General features: G+C 43.4%; 2 protein-coding genes across 3 annotated transcripts; one reads left to right on the forward strand and one right to left on the reverse strand.

The window, feature by feature from the left end:
• The first annotated feature begins 676 nt into the window (after positions 1 to 676).
• On the forward strand, positions 677 to 5,229 carry LOC121779783 (probable magnesium transporter NIPA6). Of its 2 annotated transcripts, XM_042177200.1 has the most exons (9): positions 677 to 1,561; positions 2,422 to 2,478; positions 2,565 to 2,655; positions 2,806 to 2,966; positions 3,047 to 3,174; positions 3,538 to 3,675; positions 4,396 to 4,488; positions 4,567 to 4,684; positions 4,780 to 5,229. In XM_042177200.1, exons 1-9 carry the CDS (start codon positions 1,441 to 1,443, stop codon positions 4,902 to 4,904), a joined length of 1,032 nt encoding a protein of 343 aa, XP_042033134.1. In that variant the 5' UTR covers positions 677 to 1,440; the 3' UTR covers positions 4,905 to 5,229. The 2 variants fall into 2 exon arrangements, with proteins under 2 accessions (XP_042033134.1, XP_042033135.1); XM_042177201.1 differs by lacking the exon at positions 2,422 to 2,478.
• An 869-nt stretch (positions 5,230 to 6,098) lies between these two features.
• Positions 6,099 to 7,465, reverse strand: LOC121779782 (F-box protein At3g07870-like). Its single transcript, XM_042177199.1, has one exon. It carries the CDS (start codon positions 7,411 to 7,413, stop codon positions 6,250 to 6,252), a length of 1,164 nt encoding a protein of 387 aa, XP_042033133.1. The 5' UTR covers positions 7,414 to 7,465; the 3' UTR covers positions 6,099 to 6,249.
• Positions 7,466 to 13,192: the final 5,727 nt, after the last annotated feature.

The following is a 13,192-nucleotide window of genomic DNA, read 5'->3' on the forward strand; positions in this document are numbered from 1 at the left end:
GAGGGGTGGAGGAAGATGAAGAAGAGGGGCGGCGGTTCCATTTAGTTTTTTTTGCATTTTTTTGCATTTTGTAAGTTATAATTTTTAGTTTTTTTGCATTTGTATTTTTTTTATAGGATTTGTAATTTCTTTTTTCGAATGAATAATGCATTTTCCCGGTTTCAATTGTTCAACGAATTGCGTTTTCGAGTTAAATATGTTGGAGTTGTGAATAGTGTCATTTATTAGTTGCGGCCCGAGTTGCGGCCTGCAGGGTTAGAGGAGTTGGGGCCTAGGCCGCAACTGTAGAGGAATGATGACGTGAAGGGGACTTGGGACCGGAAATGGGGATGGGGTTATTCAGGGCATCAATAACCCCATCCCCATTTCCGGCCCCAAGTCCCCTCCACGTCATCATTCCTCTACAGTTGCGGCAACTCGGGCCGCAACTAATAAATGACACTATTCACAACTCCAACCTATTTTACACGTAAAATAAAAAACACCGGAAATTTATAACACGGAAAATTTCATTTATAACATGAGAATTTCATTTTTAATACTAAAACAATAAATTATAACCTAAAAAATATAAAAAAAATTAGAATATTAAAACAAAATTAAAATAAAATAAAAAATTGGGGAGTAGGCAGCACCGCCCCTCACCTTCTTCTTCCTCCTTCTTTCTCTCCCCCTCCCTCTTCTTCCTCTTCCAAAATGTAAAAATTCAGAACAATAATTGCAAATCTGCAGCACGTCGCCGCCCCTCTTCTTCCTCTCCCCCTCCCTCTTCTTCCTCTTCCTCCCTCTTCTTCTCTTCCAAATTTTGGCAAAAATTGCAGCCCTTCCGTCACAGCCCGAAGCTGCAACGCCGTCCCAGGCCGGGACGCTCACCAGGCCGGGAACGCGGCCCCGGGACCGGCCTGGGCCGTGACTCGCCTCCGTGTAACGCATGGGACGGGCCGGGACTCGCGATTTGCGGCCCGGCCCTCCGCGTTACAGATGCTCTCATGCCCTTACTTTCCTCATTTAACTTTTACAAGTATTTTTCCCTAATCACTCACCACATTGTGATTAGATAGTTTTCCCTCAAAAACATGAAAAATCTTGGAAAAATATCATACATTTACAAAATTTTCCCTCCAATTCCAAATCGCTAGGCCCCAAAATCAAGCAGTAAAATAAAACAAACCCCTTTCAATTCAACCAACCTCACCCCTGCATTTGGCACAAGCTGACAATAATCACACACACACATTCACACACTGCACAGCACAGATTCTGCCACATCAACACCATGGCTTTCTTTCCCCTAAATTGACCAAAAAAGGATTCTTTATCCCTTCCCTCCCTCCGTCATCACGCAGAAAATCCTAGTAAAAATTGGGCGACAGATGAGAAACAAGCTCGTGGGGGCACCGATTGAGAGGCCGCATCGTCAGATTTGGACCGGGTCGGGTCATGTTTGAGACCAACTTAATCGGGTTCGGGCTCGCCGTCGGCTCCAGCGCCTTTATTGGCTCGAGCTTCATCATCAAGAAGAAGGGCTTGCAGAGGGCCGGAGCCTCCGGCGCTCGCGCTGGTAGGTTTTTGTTTTTTTGAACTGGGGAAAGTTTGAAGCTTGAAATTGTCGTAATTGAGCTTTGATTGGAGATTTCTTGAGATGAAGTTGTCAATTATTGGGGAAAAAATTGGTCTTTGTTTGTATTTGGTTGTTGCATTAGAGGATTGGGTGAATTATTGGCTTTCAGTTGGAGTTTCTGTTTATTGGTTTATCTATGGGAGAATTAATAATGCTGGATTTATTTTCAAAGATTGTGATCTAATTAAGAAGAAACGTATATGCTGTGTATCTCTGATATCCATTAATGATTTTTGACCTGCTATATTGCATTGGAGAAATATTATGTTGTAAATAACAAGTGATTGGCAAGCCTTTACATTGCATTGCTTTTCTTCTCACTAGGTTGGAAAAAATATCCATATATGAATTTGAATTGACTCAACAGCTCTTATAGTTAGCTCGTTGCTGCAGTTAAGATGCTCCGTCTCATTCTCACAGTTGATATTGTCACGAGTGACGATATTTCGGGGATAGGGAATTGAAGTAACAACATAAACTATCTTCATGCTTAAGATGGGATCATGTTTTACCATAAATTTGATGTGATTTCTGTTTTAGATTAATAGCATTTCCTTTGTAGCATCAGGATATCTTGAGTGCGAAGCACATGGGCGGTTTTAGTGGATTATGTAATGTTATTACTGTGGAAGGCATATCCTTTTGTTGCTTAGGCCTCAGATAGAATATGATTTGCAGTATAGTTTTTTATTGGGAATTGCTTTAGAAACGATGGGTATTGTTTCCAAATAATGTATTTGCACGTGTGAGTATAATAGTTATATTCGGAACCTCATGAAATTGAATGTGTTAAAATGAAGGTTCGGGAGGATATGGATATCTGCAAGAACCACTCTGGTGGATTGGCATGTTCACTAGTTAGTTGCTTTCCCAAAGAGATTCGTTAATCATTCTACTCCTATCCACATATATCAACTCACCCTTTTCGTTTACTATTGTACAGTGGTTATTGGAGAATTTGCCAATTTTGTAGCTTACATGTATGCTCCTGCAGTCCTCATCACCCCACTCGGAGCATTGAGTATAATAGTAAGGTAAAGACGTGTTTTACACTCTTACTATCCTTTTGTCCTTAATTACCATTGACATAAGTTCCTTTTTTTTAGTATAGTTCATTTTCTAAGATAGAATTAAGCACTATTGTGCTATCATGTAAAAGTAACCACAGTTTATTTTATTGGCAGTGCTATTTTAGCTCATTTCTTACTCAGAGAGAAACTAGGGAAGTTAGGAATATTGGGATGTGTTTTGTGTATTGTGGGTTCCACAATTATAGTGCTTCATGCGCCGGGTGAACATGACATTAGCTCGGTAGATCAAATCTGGGAACTAGCAACACAACCAAGTGAGTGTATGCTCTTATACATGTTGTTTGAAATGGATACGACAATGATTATGAAATATGTTCCATGTTTCTCTCCCCAGCTTTTCTTCTGTACATAGCTTCAGCAGTGGCAGTGGTGTTGGTACTTGTCTTGTATTGTGAAACACGCTATGGACAAACAAATATAATGGTGTACATTGGTGTTTGCTCTATCATTGGATCTGTAACCGTAAGTAAAATTCACTCTATGTTGTTCAGTTTAGATTTAGTTAGTCGGTTGCCTCAATACTCTCCTCATCACATCACATTTGCTTGTCAATCAACTTAAGTACGCATTATCAAGGAAATTATATAGGTGCTACAGTTCCGGTTATGCCTTGTACATATGACTCTCCTCGATATCCAAATTGCTTAAATATTTTAACTTGGCTTGATAGGAAGAGCGAATAAGTAGAAGAATCTAGTTAGGAATGCTTAATACAAGTGAGTTATAAAGAAAATGAGCAGATTAGCTTTCAATTCTAAGTAAGAGCTAATTTCTTTACTGATGGTGTTTGCTGGCTTGATGGTTTGGATTTACCACTCACTGTAGGTTATGAGCATCAAGGCTGTAGGTATAGCGATAAAACTCACGCTGGAGGGTTATAGTCAGGTTGCCCACTTGCAGTCATGGATATTTGCCACGGTTTCAGCTTCTTGTATAATCACTCAGTTAATCTATTTAAACAAGGTACACACTCAACTTAATATTGCTTTATAATACTCTATTACTCCCTCTGTCCCATTTCAATAGGTCATTTTACCGTATTTGGACATCTGATTTCAATAGGCCAACTTTAGTGCATAACAAAACAATCTAACATAACTCATTATTTAGACGATATGCCATTGTGGCCCACTTACGTTTCTCTCTTTTCTACTTTATTAATTGAAACAAACATTTCTCTATTGTACTTTTTGGGCAAGTATACTCTCAACAAAAGTCATCTCCTCTCTCCTGCTTTATTATAAACTTCTGGTTTCTTAACATCCGTGTCTGGAGCTTGAGGCCTATTATAATGAGACGGAGGAAGTAATATACTTCTAGTTTGACAATCTTACTTTAACATGCTTATTATTTATAAGGCACTTGAAAGGTTAGATAGTTTCATGGGACTTGCTCATAGCATGCCGTTTAACTGAATGTAACTAACTTCATTGCTCTTTCTGCAGCAGATACTACTCACATGTACAGTCCTCATAGATGTCCGTAGATGTAAGACATTCCTTAAAACAGAAATAAAATCTTATATAACCAGAAAAGACTTATTAAAAATGACCAAATGATAGCAAACAATGGCTTATGATGTAGCTTCACAAGAGCTCATCTAGTGGAATAATTCGTCTGTGCTAGTCAATACTCTTCTGTTTTTCAAATTTTCATTATGGTAAGAGTTGTGTCTTTATACAGGCTTTGGACACATTTAACACGGCCGTGGTTTCTCCAATTTATTATGCCATGTTCACGTCGCTTACAATCTTTGCTAGTGCCATCATGTTTAAGGTATACAAGATTGTGCTGCCCTTTTTTGTGATTTTGGAGGTAATTTAGATTGCCACTAATACGCTTCTGCTGCTTCAGGACTGGGCCGGTGAGGGTGCTAGCGACATCGTCTCTGTTCTCTGTGGATTTATCACCGTGTTTTCTGGTACTATGGTTTTGCACGGTACTAGAGAGCCCGAAAAGCTTCCATCTGCAGGTAAGGCCTTGACACAAGCTGACTATGTAAAAAAGTCTAGATCTGCTCATTTTTAGGAAATCCGGACTTGTAAAACTTATCTACTTTCTTTGCAGACTATTCCGCGCTTCCTCAAATATCATGGGTCGTGCATTCAAACGGAGAGATATGGAAACAGAAAGAAAATGATGAATTGCACGGGGAGTTTGTTGCAATCATCCATCAAGACCATTTCAAGTGAGGTAAACGCTGTATTATTCCCTAGCTTACTGGTGGTTCGTGCAGATGGCCGTGCTATTTTTGCTGTGAGCATGTTCATGTTGATTTCCTGTAAGCTCTTTGGTTGAGTGGTGTGTTAGGACTTAGGCGCAGTTTGCAACGGTTTGTAATGTTTATAGGAGTGCGTTGTTCGTTTGCCCCGACACACGTACGATGCCAGAGCCATTTTTGAGCTCTCCATAGACGTTGGTATTCTTTGCTCATTAGTTACTCAGAGAAGGGCCACATTTGATTTGTAAATGAGTGTTTTTCACTCTTATTGCTTTCTTCATTCTGTATTCTAGTAACTGCTTTCCCTCCCTCGCATAGAAGCGAGCCTAGTTCAAGCGACAAAATTGAAGCACAACGAAAATCACTTCTGTTAGAGAGAAGTTCTTGAGTTTAAATCTTGGATGTGTGTAGTGTAGTTTCCTTAGCTTCTTAAAAACAAGATGATGATCTCATGTACGTTAGGGGTTTTAAATGGGATGGTCATACGATGGTATTATGCGCGTTATGGGCTTTCGCTGGGATGGTTGTATGATAGTCTCGCACCCATTATGGGTTTTAGACGGGCGATTGTATGATAGCCTCGAACATGTTATGTGTTTTACACATGATAGTTATGGCGATCTCATACGCTTATCATATGTAGACGGGATGATGGTATGATGGTCTCATCTGTTTATAAAAAATGTGCCTGTGGCGCGTGTGGATTCACCAGAATCGCCCCGAGGGGGTGGGGCGATCGACATTGAGGGAACGGCTGGGGAGATCTTGGGGTGATTTTTCTTGAAGTGTTTTGATATTTGATGTCATTTACTGAATCTTCCTATAGTAAATTACACCAAGTATCTTTTGAGAATACTAATCAACAGTTGTATGGAGTAGTAAATTACACTCATTTATTACTGTATTCTATCTTCATCTCACTGCCTTTTTCATTTTCCACTTTATTCTCCATTTACTTAACTCACATAATACAATTTTCTTAATCTCCGTGCCGAAAAGAAACGTCTCTGTTACTATAGAACGGAGGGAGTACTCTATAATATCCTAAGTCTAGAAAATTTTACACTCGTTTAAATCTTACTGACTCAATCTAATGCGTATCCATTTATATGATTTTTGTAGCAACTCAAGAAAAGAACAAATCATCAAGAGAAGAAGAGCAAAGTTAACACGAAAGATTCTACCTTTGTATAAAAAAAAACTGAACATCAAATATAGTTCAGATTTTCACCAAAGATTCAATCTTTGTATAAAAAGACTGAACATCAAATATAGTTCAGATTTTTCACCCACAAATTTACAAAAACAGCCAAAAACTAAAACTTGACAACTTTCTCCCTAACAAAGCTCTTAAGACTCATCAAACTCGGCACATAATGCATAGCCTCAACGCTATTAGGCCCTCTCGATTGAAGCATCTCAACTTCCTGAGTCACTTCACTCTTACTGCAGTAATTCAGCACACAGTAATCCGCCCACACCAGCAAAATGTTGCCATCTCCCAACACCTTCAGCACCCTCACGATCTCAAACGACGGCCCAATCAATTCCGGCATTTTCCGAATCACGAAGCGCTTGCTCCACGATTTCCCAATCCCGTACTCCTTCATCACCCAGATATCCACCTCGAAATTCGACGTGTTGTCGCAGAGGCAGAGGCAATCGTCCAAAACCCCCACGCTCCCGAGGAGTTTCCTCCCCGGGAACGGGGCGGGGAAGGGGTGAAATGCCTCGTTATCAAGGTCGAATGCGGAGATGAGATCGTTGCCGTTTAGGTCTTCAATTATCCAGTGGAGATTTCCCCGGAAAAATTGGCCGATTAGGCGGCCGTCGTAGGCGAATTGATTGCTCCTTTCGCATACGGCGCGCCATTCCCCTGTTCCGAGGGTGTAGATTTGACACTCGGAATTGGGGATTCTCAAACAGGAGCCGTTTCTCGGATCAATTTCCCTCTCCTGGTAAATTCTCACGATTTTGAACTCCTCACTCGAATTAGTCACGCCGAATCCATGAGTCACGATGCTGGGGTACCGCGCGGCCTGATTAGGGCTCGCGAGCTCAATGTACTCGCGCGTGAGGGGATTGCAGACGTAGAGCGCCTCGCGCTTGTAATTGGCGTCGCGGAGGAGTAACAACCCCTTGACGGAGCCGTCGACGGCGACGTCGGGGGAGGGGGTGAGCGATTTGAGGTCGATCTCGGCCGTCGGAGCGTGGAAATCGTCGAAATCGGCGACTCGGAGGAGGTTCTTCGACGGCTCCGATTGGTGGATCGCGACGCCGGGCTTCGATCGGGTGAAATGCAGCTTGGCGAGGTAGGGATCGGAGGTGAGATCGAGCCACTGCTTGCAGACGGATTTGCACTGGACGAGGGATTTCGCGGGGAGGCGGGAGAGGATCTCGATGATGAGGTGCGACGGGAGGCTCGTGAGGAAATCGCGGCGGTTGGAGGCGGATTTCGAGGGCGAGACGATGAACGCCATTGTTGATTGAATTTGAAGGATTGAATTTAGGGTTTGATGTGAAGTGAGGAGATGGAAAGTGGATTTATAAAGTGCGAAAAACCGTTCTTGAATCTTCTTTTTCCATTTTATTTTTCTTTATTTTATCTTTATGTGGATAAGGTAGGTAGTGAATAGTGATGCATGTTTACTTGGATGTTTATTCCCGATTTATTGATTAAAAGAAAAATGTCACAACAAATTTGTTTCATTGACATAAATTAAATATACAATAAAAAATTTTATTTTCAATTTATTGATGAGAGATGAAACAATTTAGCAATATTGATCTTGAAATACACTCTGATAAGATATTTTCCTTCTAAGTTAAATTTAAAGTGTTGTTCATATTTATAAAAAAAAAAAAGAAAAAGAAAAAGAGAAATAGGCCAAGTTGGCTTTTGAGATGATGCAAGTTCTACGTGGAATATTGGCTATTTAAACCTATTTTAATATATTTATTTTGAAAAAGTTGAGGTGGTCTAGTCATTTTCAATTAAATAGACATATAGATATAGTAATATACTAGTTTAATAGTATGTTTGAATATTCATAAAACTGCGCAGTAAATGTATAAAATGGAGAATACACTAATTTGGTTTAACAATATAGGAGTACTAATTTATTGAGCTAAAATTTCAAATAATATCACTACCATATTAAACTGGTAAATCAGACTAGTTCAAAATGAATCTTAGTTTTTGTGTGTTGTGATGAATCGGCGAATTTTTGATGTTGATGAATGCTGGTAGAGAATAAAGATCACGACACAATGAATTTACGTGGTTCGATTTACTGAGGTAAATCTACGTCCACGGGAAGAAAAGAGGGCAGAGTTGTATTGCTTGATCTGTTTTCTACCAGCATTCATCAACATCAAAAATTCGCCGATTCATCACTGGCGCCGTCTGTGGGAAACAGAGAACCAAATTTGTGATAAAGCGAATTTTTGACCCTTTTTCCACCCCAGAAAAATGCATACCAGATCACACACTACCCGTAATACCGTTCGTGATAACCGTGAGGAAGCTAGTCCAGCTCGCAGGTCTGAAAAACGGCCTCGGGAGACATCTACCTCCGGTTCTCACGAAGAAGGAACAAGCCACTCCAGGAGAGATCGCACCGAGTCTTCCCAGCAGCCTGATTTAAATGAAGCTGTCAAGCTGTTCTTGGCCGAGAAGCAGGAGGAGTTCTTAACCTTCCTGCAGAAAAGCCAACAGCCGGAGAAGACAACGGCGGATTCTCCCTCCTCATCCAGACATGAAAGTCACTACCGCAGTAGTGACGTGTCTTCCAGGAGAAAGAATCCTCAACCCCGACATGTTCCTGTTCCTCCTCGGTACCGGAACCACAGGAGAACTCCATCTCCTCCGTACCGAAGAGATGTCGGGTTCGCCATGTACGGAGCATTAAAGACTCCGTTCTCGGACGATATCACCCGAACTCCTTTGCCACGGAACTACCGGACACCGTCAATGACTTATGACGGGCTAGTGGATCCTCATGACTTCCTGGGACGCTATCAGTATAACATGGCGAACCAGGGTCTCAATGAGGTCCATATGTGCAAGCTGTTCCCCGAGCTGCTCATCGGGAACGCCAGAAGATGGTTCGACAGCCTTCCTCAAGGCAGCATTAGATCCTACCGAGATCTAATGGATGCTTTCCACAGGAGGTTCTTTCAGAAAGCGGAAGCCCGAATTACTTCGGCTCAGCTGCTTTCCATTCGTCAAGGTCGCGACGAAAAAATCAGCGACTTTATGACAAGATTCCACAAGGAATGCCTGCAAGTAGACGATCTCAACGATCTGCTTGTCATCTCGGCATTCCAAAACGGAATCCTGCCCGGAGCTCTCTACAGGAAGCTCGTTGAGTGCGGTCCGCAGACAGCTCAGGAAATGTGGGACATTGTGGACCAGTACTCCCGGGCCGATGAGGCAGACCGTCGCAAACGGTCGTTAGACAGCTCATCGTCCCGAGGAGACAGAAGGAAGCCCGATCATAGCGATCAGGGACATCCTCGCCGGACTCCATTTGAAAGAATTCAAAGGGCTCCGGTGCAAGACAGATTGGGACCCCGTCTCAATCCCGAGAAGCCGCCCGCTCAGTTCGTACCGCTGAACAAGTCAAGAGCGGAAATTTTCGAACTACATTCCGATATGTTCGAAAGACCAAAGCGGATGACGAAATCAGCCGCGCGGCGACCTCAGGATCAATATTGCTCCTTCCATCAAACCCACGGTCACGATACCGAGGAGTGCCGAAATTTGGCTGCAGGTATTGATGTTCTTGTGAAAACAGGAACGTTAAAAAAATACCAAAGCAAGCAGCCGAAAAAGAACAAAAGGCAGAGAGGTGCGAACTGCAATCCTCAGGATCCGAAAAGGCATGAGGATCCCGAAGACGACGACGAGCCGCAATATGATGGAGTAATCCAGACTATTGATGCTCTCCCTGCCGGGAAGACTAAGTCGTCCCTAAAAGCAGAACGCAGAGGTTCCAATCAAGAGGAGCCAACACATAAAAGGCTGAAGAAAGACGAAGTGATTACATTTTCAGATGCCGATCCCGTCCCAGCCATCTCTCCTCACCAAGACGCTATTGTCATTCAAGCCGGAGTGGCAAACAAACTGATCCACAGAGTATTTGTGGATACAGGAGCGTCAGTCAGCATTCTTTTTAAAGAATGTTTCGATAAAATGGAAGTGGATCCAGCTCGGCTCAGTCCGGCTCCACTTCCTCTGAAAAGTTTCGCCCAGGAGGACACCCGCCCTGAAGGTATTATCAGCCTTCCGATCACGGTGGGAAAAGCGCCTACAAGCTCCAATACGATGATCGAGTTCTTTGTGGTGAAAGCTCGGTCCCCGTACAACATCATCCTGGGGAGAGACTGGCTCAACACAGTTCGGGCCGTTTGCTCTACTTATCACCTCACCATCAAGATCCCCACTAAAGGTGGGATAGCGGTCATCCGAGGTGATCAAAAGAGAGCAAAAGAATGTCTGCAGATTGCGCTTAAAAGTGCCGAGCAATCAGTTCGGCACCATCAAGCATAGCAATCACAGCAACCGGAGTCAGAGGCAAACAAGATAACCGAAGTCACTTCAGAGCCGAACTCAATGACCGTTCAGTTATACGAAGATGATCCATCCAGGACGGTCAAGATCGGCTTCGCAGGAACGCCTCTACTCCGGGAAAAGACCATTCAGCTCCTCAAGGAGTACAAAGATGTCTTTGCATGGTCTCCATTGGACATGACCGGAGTGCCCCCCGAGGTAATCACTCATCGGTTAAATATTGATCCTTCAATCCGGCCAGTAAAACAGAAGCAAAGACTCTTTGCGGCAGAAAGAAGCCAAGTCATCCATGACGAAGTCCGCCAATTACTAAAAGCGGATGTACTATACGAGGTGAAATATCCTTCTTGGGTGGCCAATCCTGTGATGATCAAGAAAAAAGGAGGAGGATGGCGGATGTGCATAGATTTTACCGATCTAAACAAGCACTGTCCTAAAGATTGCTATCCCCTTCCGAATATAGATAAAAAAGTAGAAGCTTTGATCGGCTTCGAAATTTTCTGTTTTCTTGATTTATACAAAGGATATCACCAAGTGTTGATGGATGAGAGTGACGCTCCGAAAACAGCTTTCATTACCGATTTCGGCATTTTCGCTTATAAAAAGATGCCATTCGGTTTAAAGAATGCCGGAGCCACTTATCAAAGGATGGTAGATAAGCTTTTTCGGCGCCTAATCGGAAAACAGGTTGAAGTGTATGTCGACGACATAGTTGTCAAAAGCAAAAGCACTTCGGAGTACGAAGACAACCTCAAATCCACTCTCAACGTGCTCCGAAAAGCCAACCTCAAACTCAACCCCCAAAAATGTACCTTTTTGGTAGATTCGGGAAAGTTTCTGGGTTGTTTGGTTTCAAAGGACGGACTCAAGGCAAACCCCTCAAAAGTTCAAGTCGTTCAGAACATGGCAATGCCGAAGTCCATACATGACGTGCAAAGGCTAACCGGATGTCTAGCCGCACTGAATCGATTCCTTTCCCAAGCAGCCGAAAAGCAACTGCCGTTCTTCAAGGTGTTGAAAAAGGCACCAAAGTTCGAGTGGGGAGCCGAGCAGAAAAAGGCCTTTGACGAGCTCAAAAGTTATCTAGCCGAGCTTCCTATTCTCTCTGCTCCAACCGAAGCCGAAGTAATATTCTTATACTTAGCGGCATCAGATCAAACCATCAGCGCGGTGCTTGTACGAGAAGACGGCCTAAAGCAGTTTCCCATCTACTTTACAAGCCGAGCATTAAGAGGTCCAGAAACAAGGTATCAACCTCTGGAAAAAATTGCTCTGGCGTTAGTAAATGCAGCAAGGAGACTGCGGCCATACTTCTATGCTCACAAGGTATGCGTCTTAACCGATCTGCCTCTTCGGCAAGTTTTGACCAAGCCAGAAGCATCAGGCAGAATCGCCAAATGGGCCATAGAGCTGGGAGAACACTCAATCGAATACCTACCTCGAAAAGCCATCAAGGGACAAGCCTTGGCAGATTTTCTTGCAGAGGCCAAGTTCGATCAAGCAATTCCTGTTATTGCCGAACAGAAGAATTCTGAAAATGCCGAACTAGCACAGCCCTTGGAATCCGAAGTAGAGCCGCCAGACTGCTGGAGCGGATTCGTAGATGGAGCTTCAAACAAGATGGGAAGTGGAGCTGGTATTTTACTCGTCGCTCCCGACGGACACGAGGTAACCTACTCACTTCGGTTCCTATTCCCCACTACTAATAATGAAGCCGAGTACGAAGCCCTCCTGGCCGGACTCCAGTTAGCGCAAAGTCTGCTCGTCAAATCTCTCAAAGTCCATTGTGATTCACAAGTCATAGTAAATCACATGTTGGGTACAAGTGAAGCTCGTGACGAGAGAATGAAGAAGTATTTGGACAAAGCGCAAAGCATCAGCCGAAGTTTCTCCTATTTTCGGATAATCCGCGTTCCCAGAACGGAAAATAGCCGAGCAGATACCTTAAGTAAGTTGGCCTCAGATCCGAGCTCAAAGGCGGAAGAATTAATGCATCGAAGCATTGATGAAGCCGAGGTACATTCAGTATCCAGCTCGCCGAACTGGATGACGCCGATCTTGCAGTATCTGGATCAAGGACAATTGCCCGAGGATAAGAGAGAAGCTCGGAAGATCACGTGCCGAGCACTTCGGTACGAACTTCATGAAGGAGTCCTCTTTAGAAAGTCTTACCTCCAGCCGTTATTGCGGTGCGTAGGACCAGAAGAGACGGACTACATCCTCAGAGAAGTTCATGAAGGATCGTGCGGCAGCCACATCGGAGCTAGAGCTTTAGCTAAAAAAGTTCTAAGATGGGGATATTATTGGCCAACCTTGGTACAAGAAGCAGTGCAGCTCGTCAAGACATGCCCGAAGTGCCAAATCCATGCAAATATCCCAAGGATGCCGCAGACCGATCTATCCACTATGCAAAGCCCTTGGCCTTTCATGCAATGGGGCATAGACATAGTGGGACCACTTCCTCAAGCTCCTCGGCAAATGAAATTCCTAATCGTTGCCGTGGACTACTTTACGAAGTGGGTGGAAGCTGAACCATTAGCTACGATAACGAGCTCGAAGGCATTGGATTTCGTCTGGAAGAACATAGTGTGCCGATTTGGCATACCCCACATCCTCATCTCGGATAACGGGACTCAGTTCACCGACAAGACGTTCAAGAATTGGTGCCAAGAGCTGAATATTCA

The sequence above is a fragment of the Salvia splendens genome, chromosome 19 (genome assembly GCF_004379255.2).
Source record: "Salvia splendens isolate huo1 chromosome 19, SspV2, whole genome shotgun sequence".
In the NCBI taxonomy this organism is placed as follows: Eukaryota; Viridiplantae; Streptophyta; class Magnoliopsida; order Lamiales; family Lamiaceae; genus Salvia; species Salvia splendens.

Coding starts and splice junctions, on each gene's coding strand:
- LOC121779783 (XM_042177200.1), top strand. CDS start 1,441: ATGTTTGAGACCAACTTAATCGGGTTCGGGCTCGCCGTCGGCTCCAGC. Junction 1,562..2,421: donor AGCCTCCGGCGCTCGCGCTG/GTAGGTTTTTGT, acceptor GTTAAAATGAAG/GTTCGGGAGGATATGGATAT. Junction 4,489..4,566: donor CTAGTGCCATCATGTTTAAG/GTATACAAGATT, acceptor CTGCTGCTTCAG/GACTGGGCCGGTGAGGGTGC.
- LOC121779782 (XM_042177199.1), bottom strand. CDS start 7,413: ATGGCGTTCATCGTCTCGCCCTCGAAATCCGCCTCCAACCGCCGCGAT.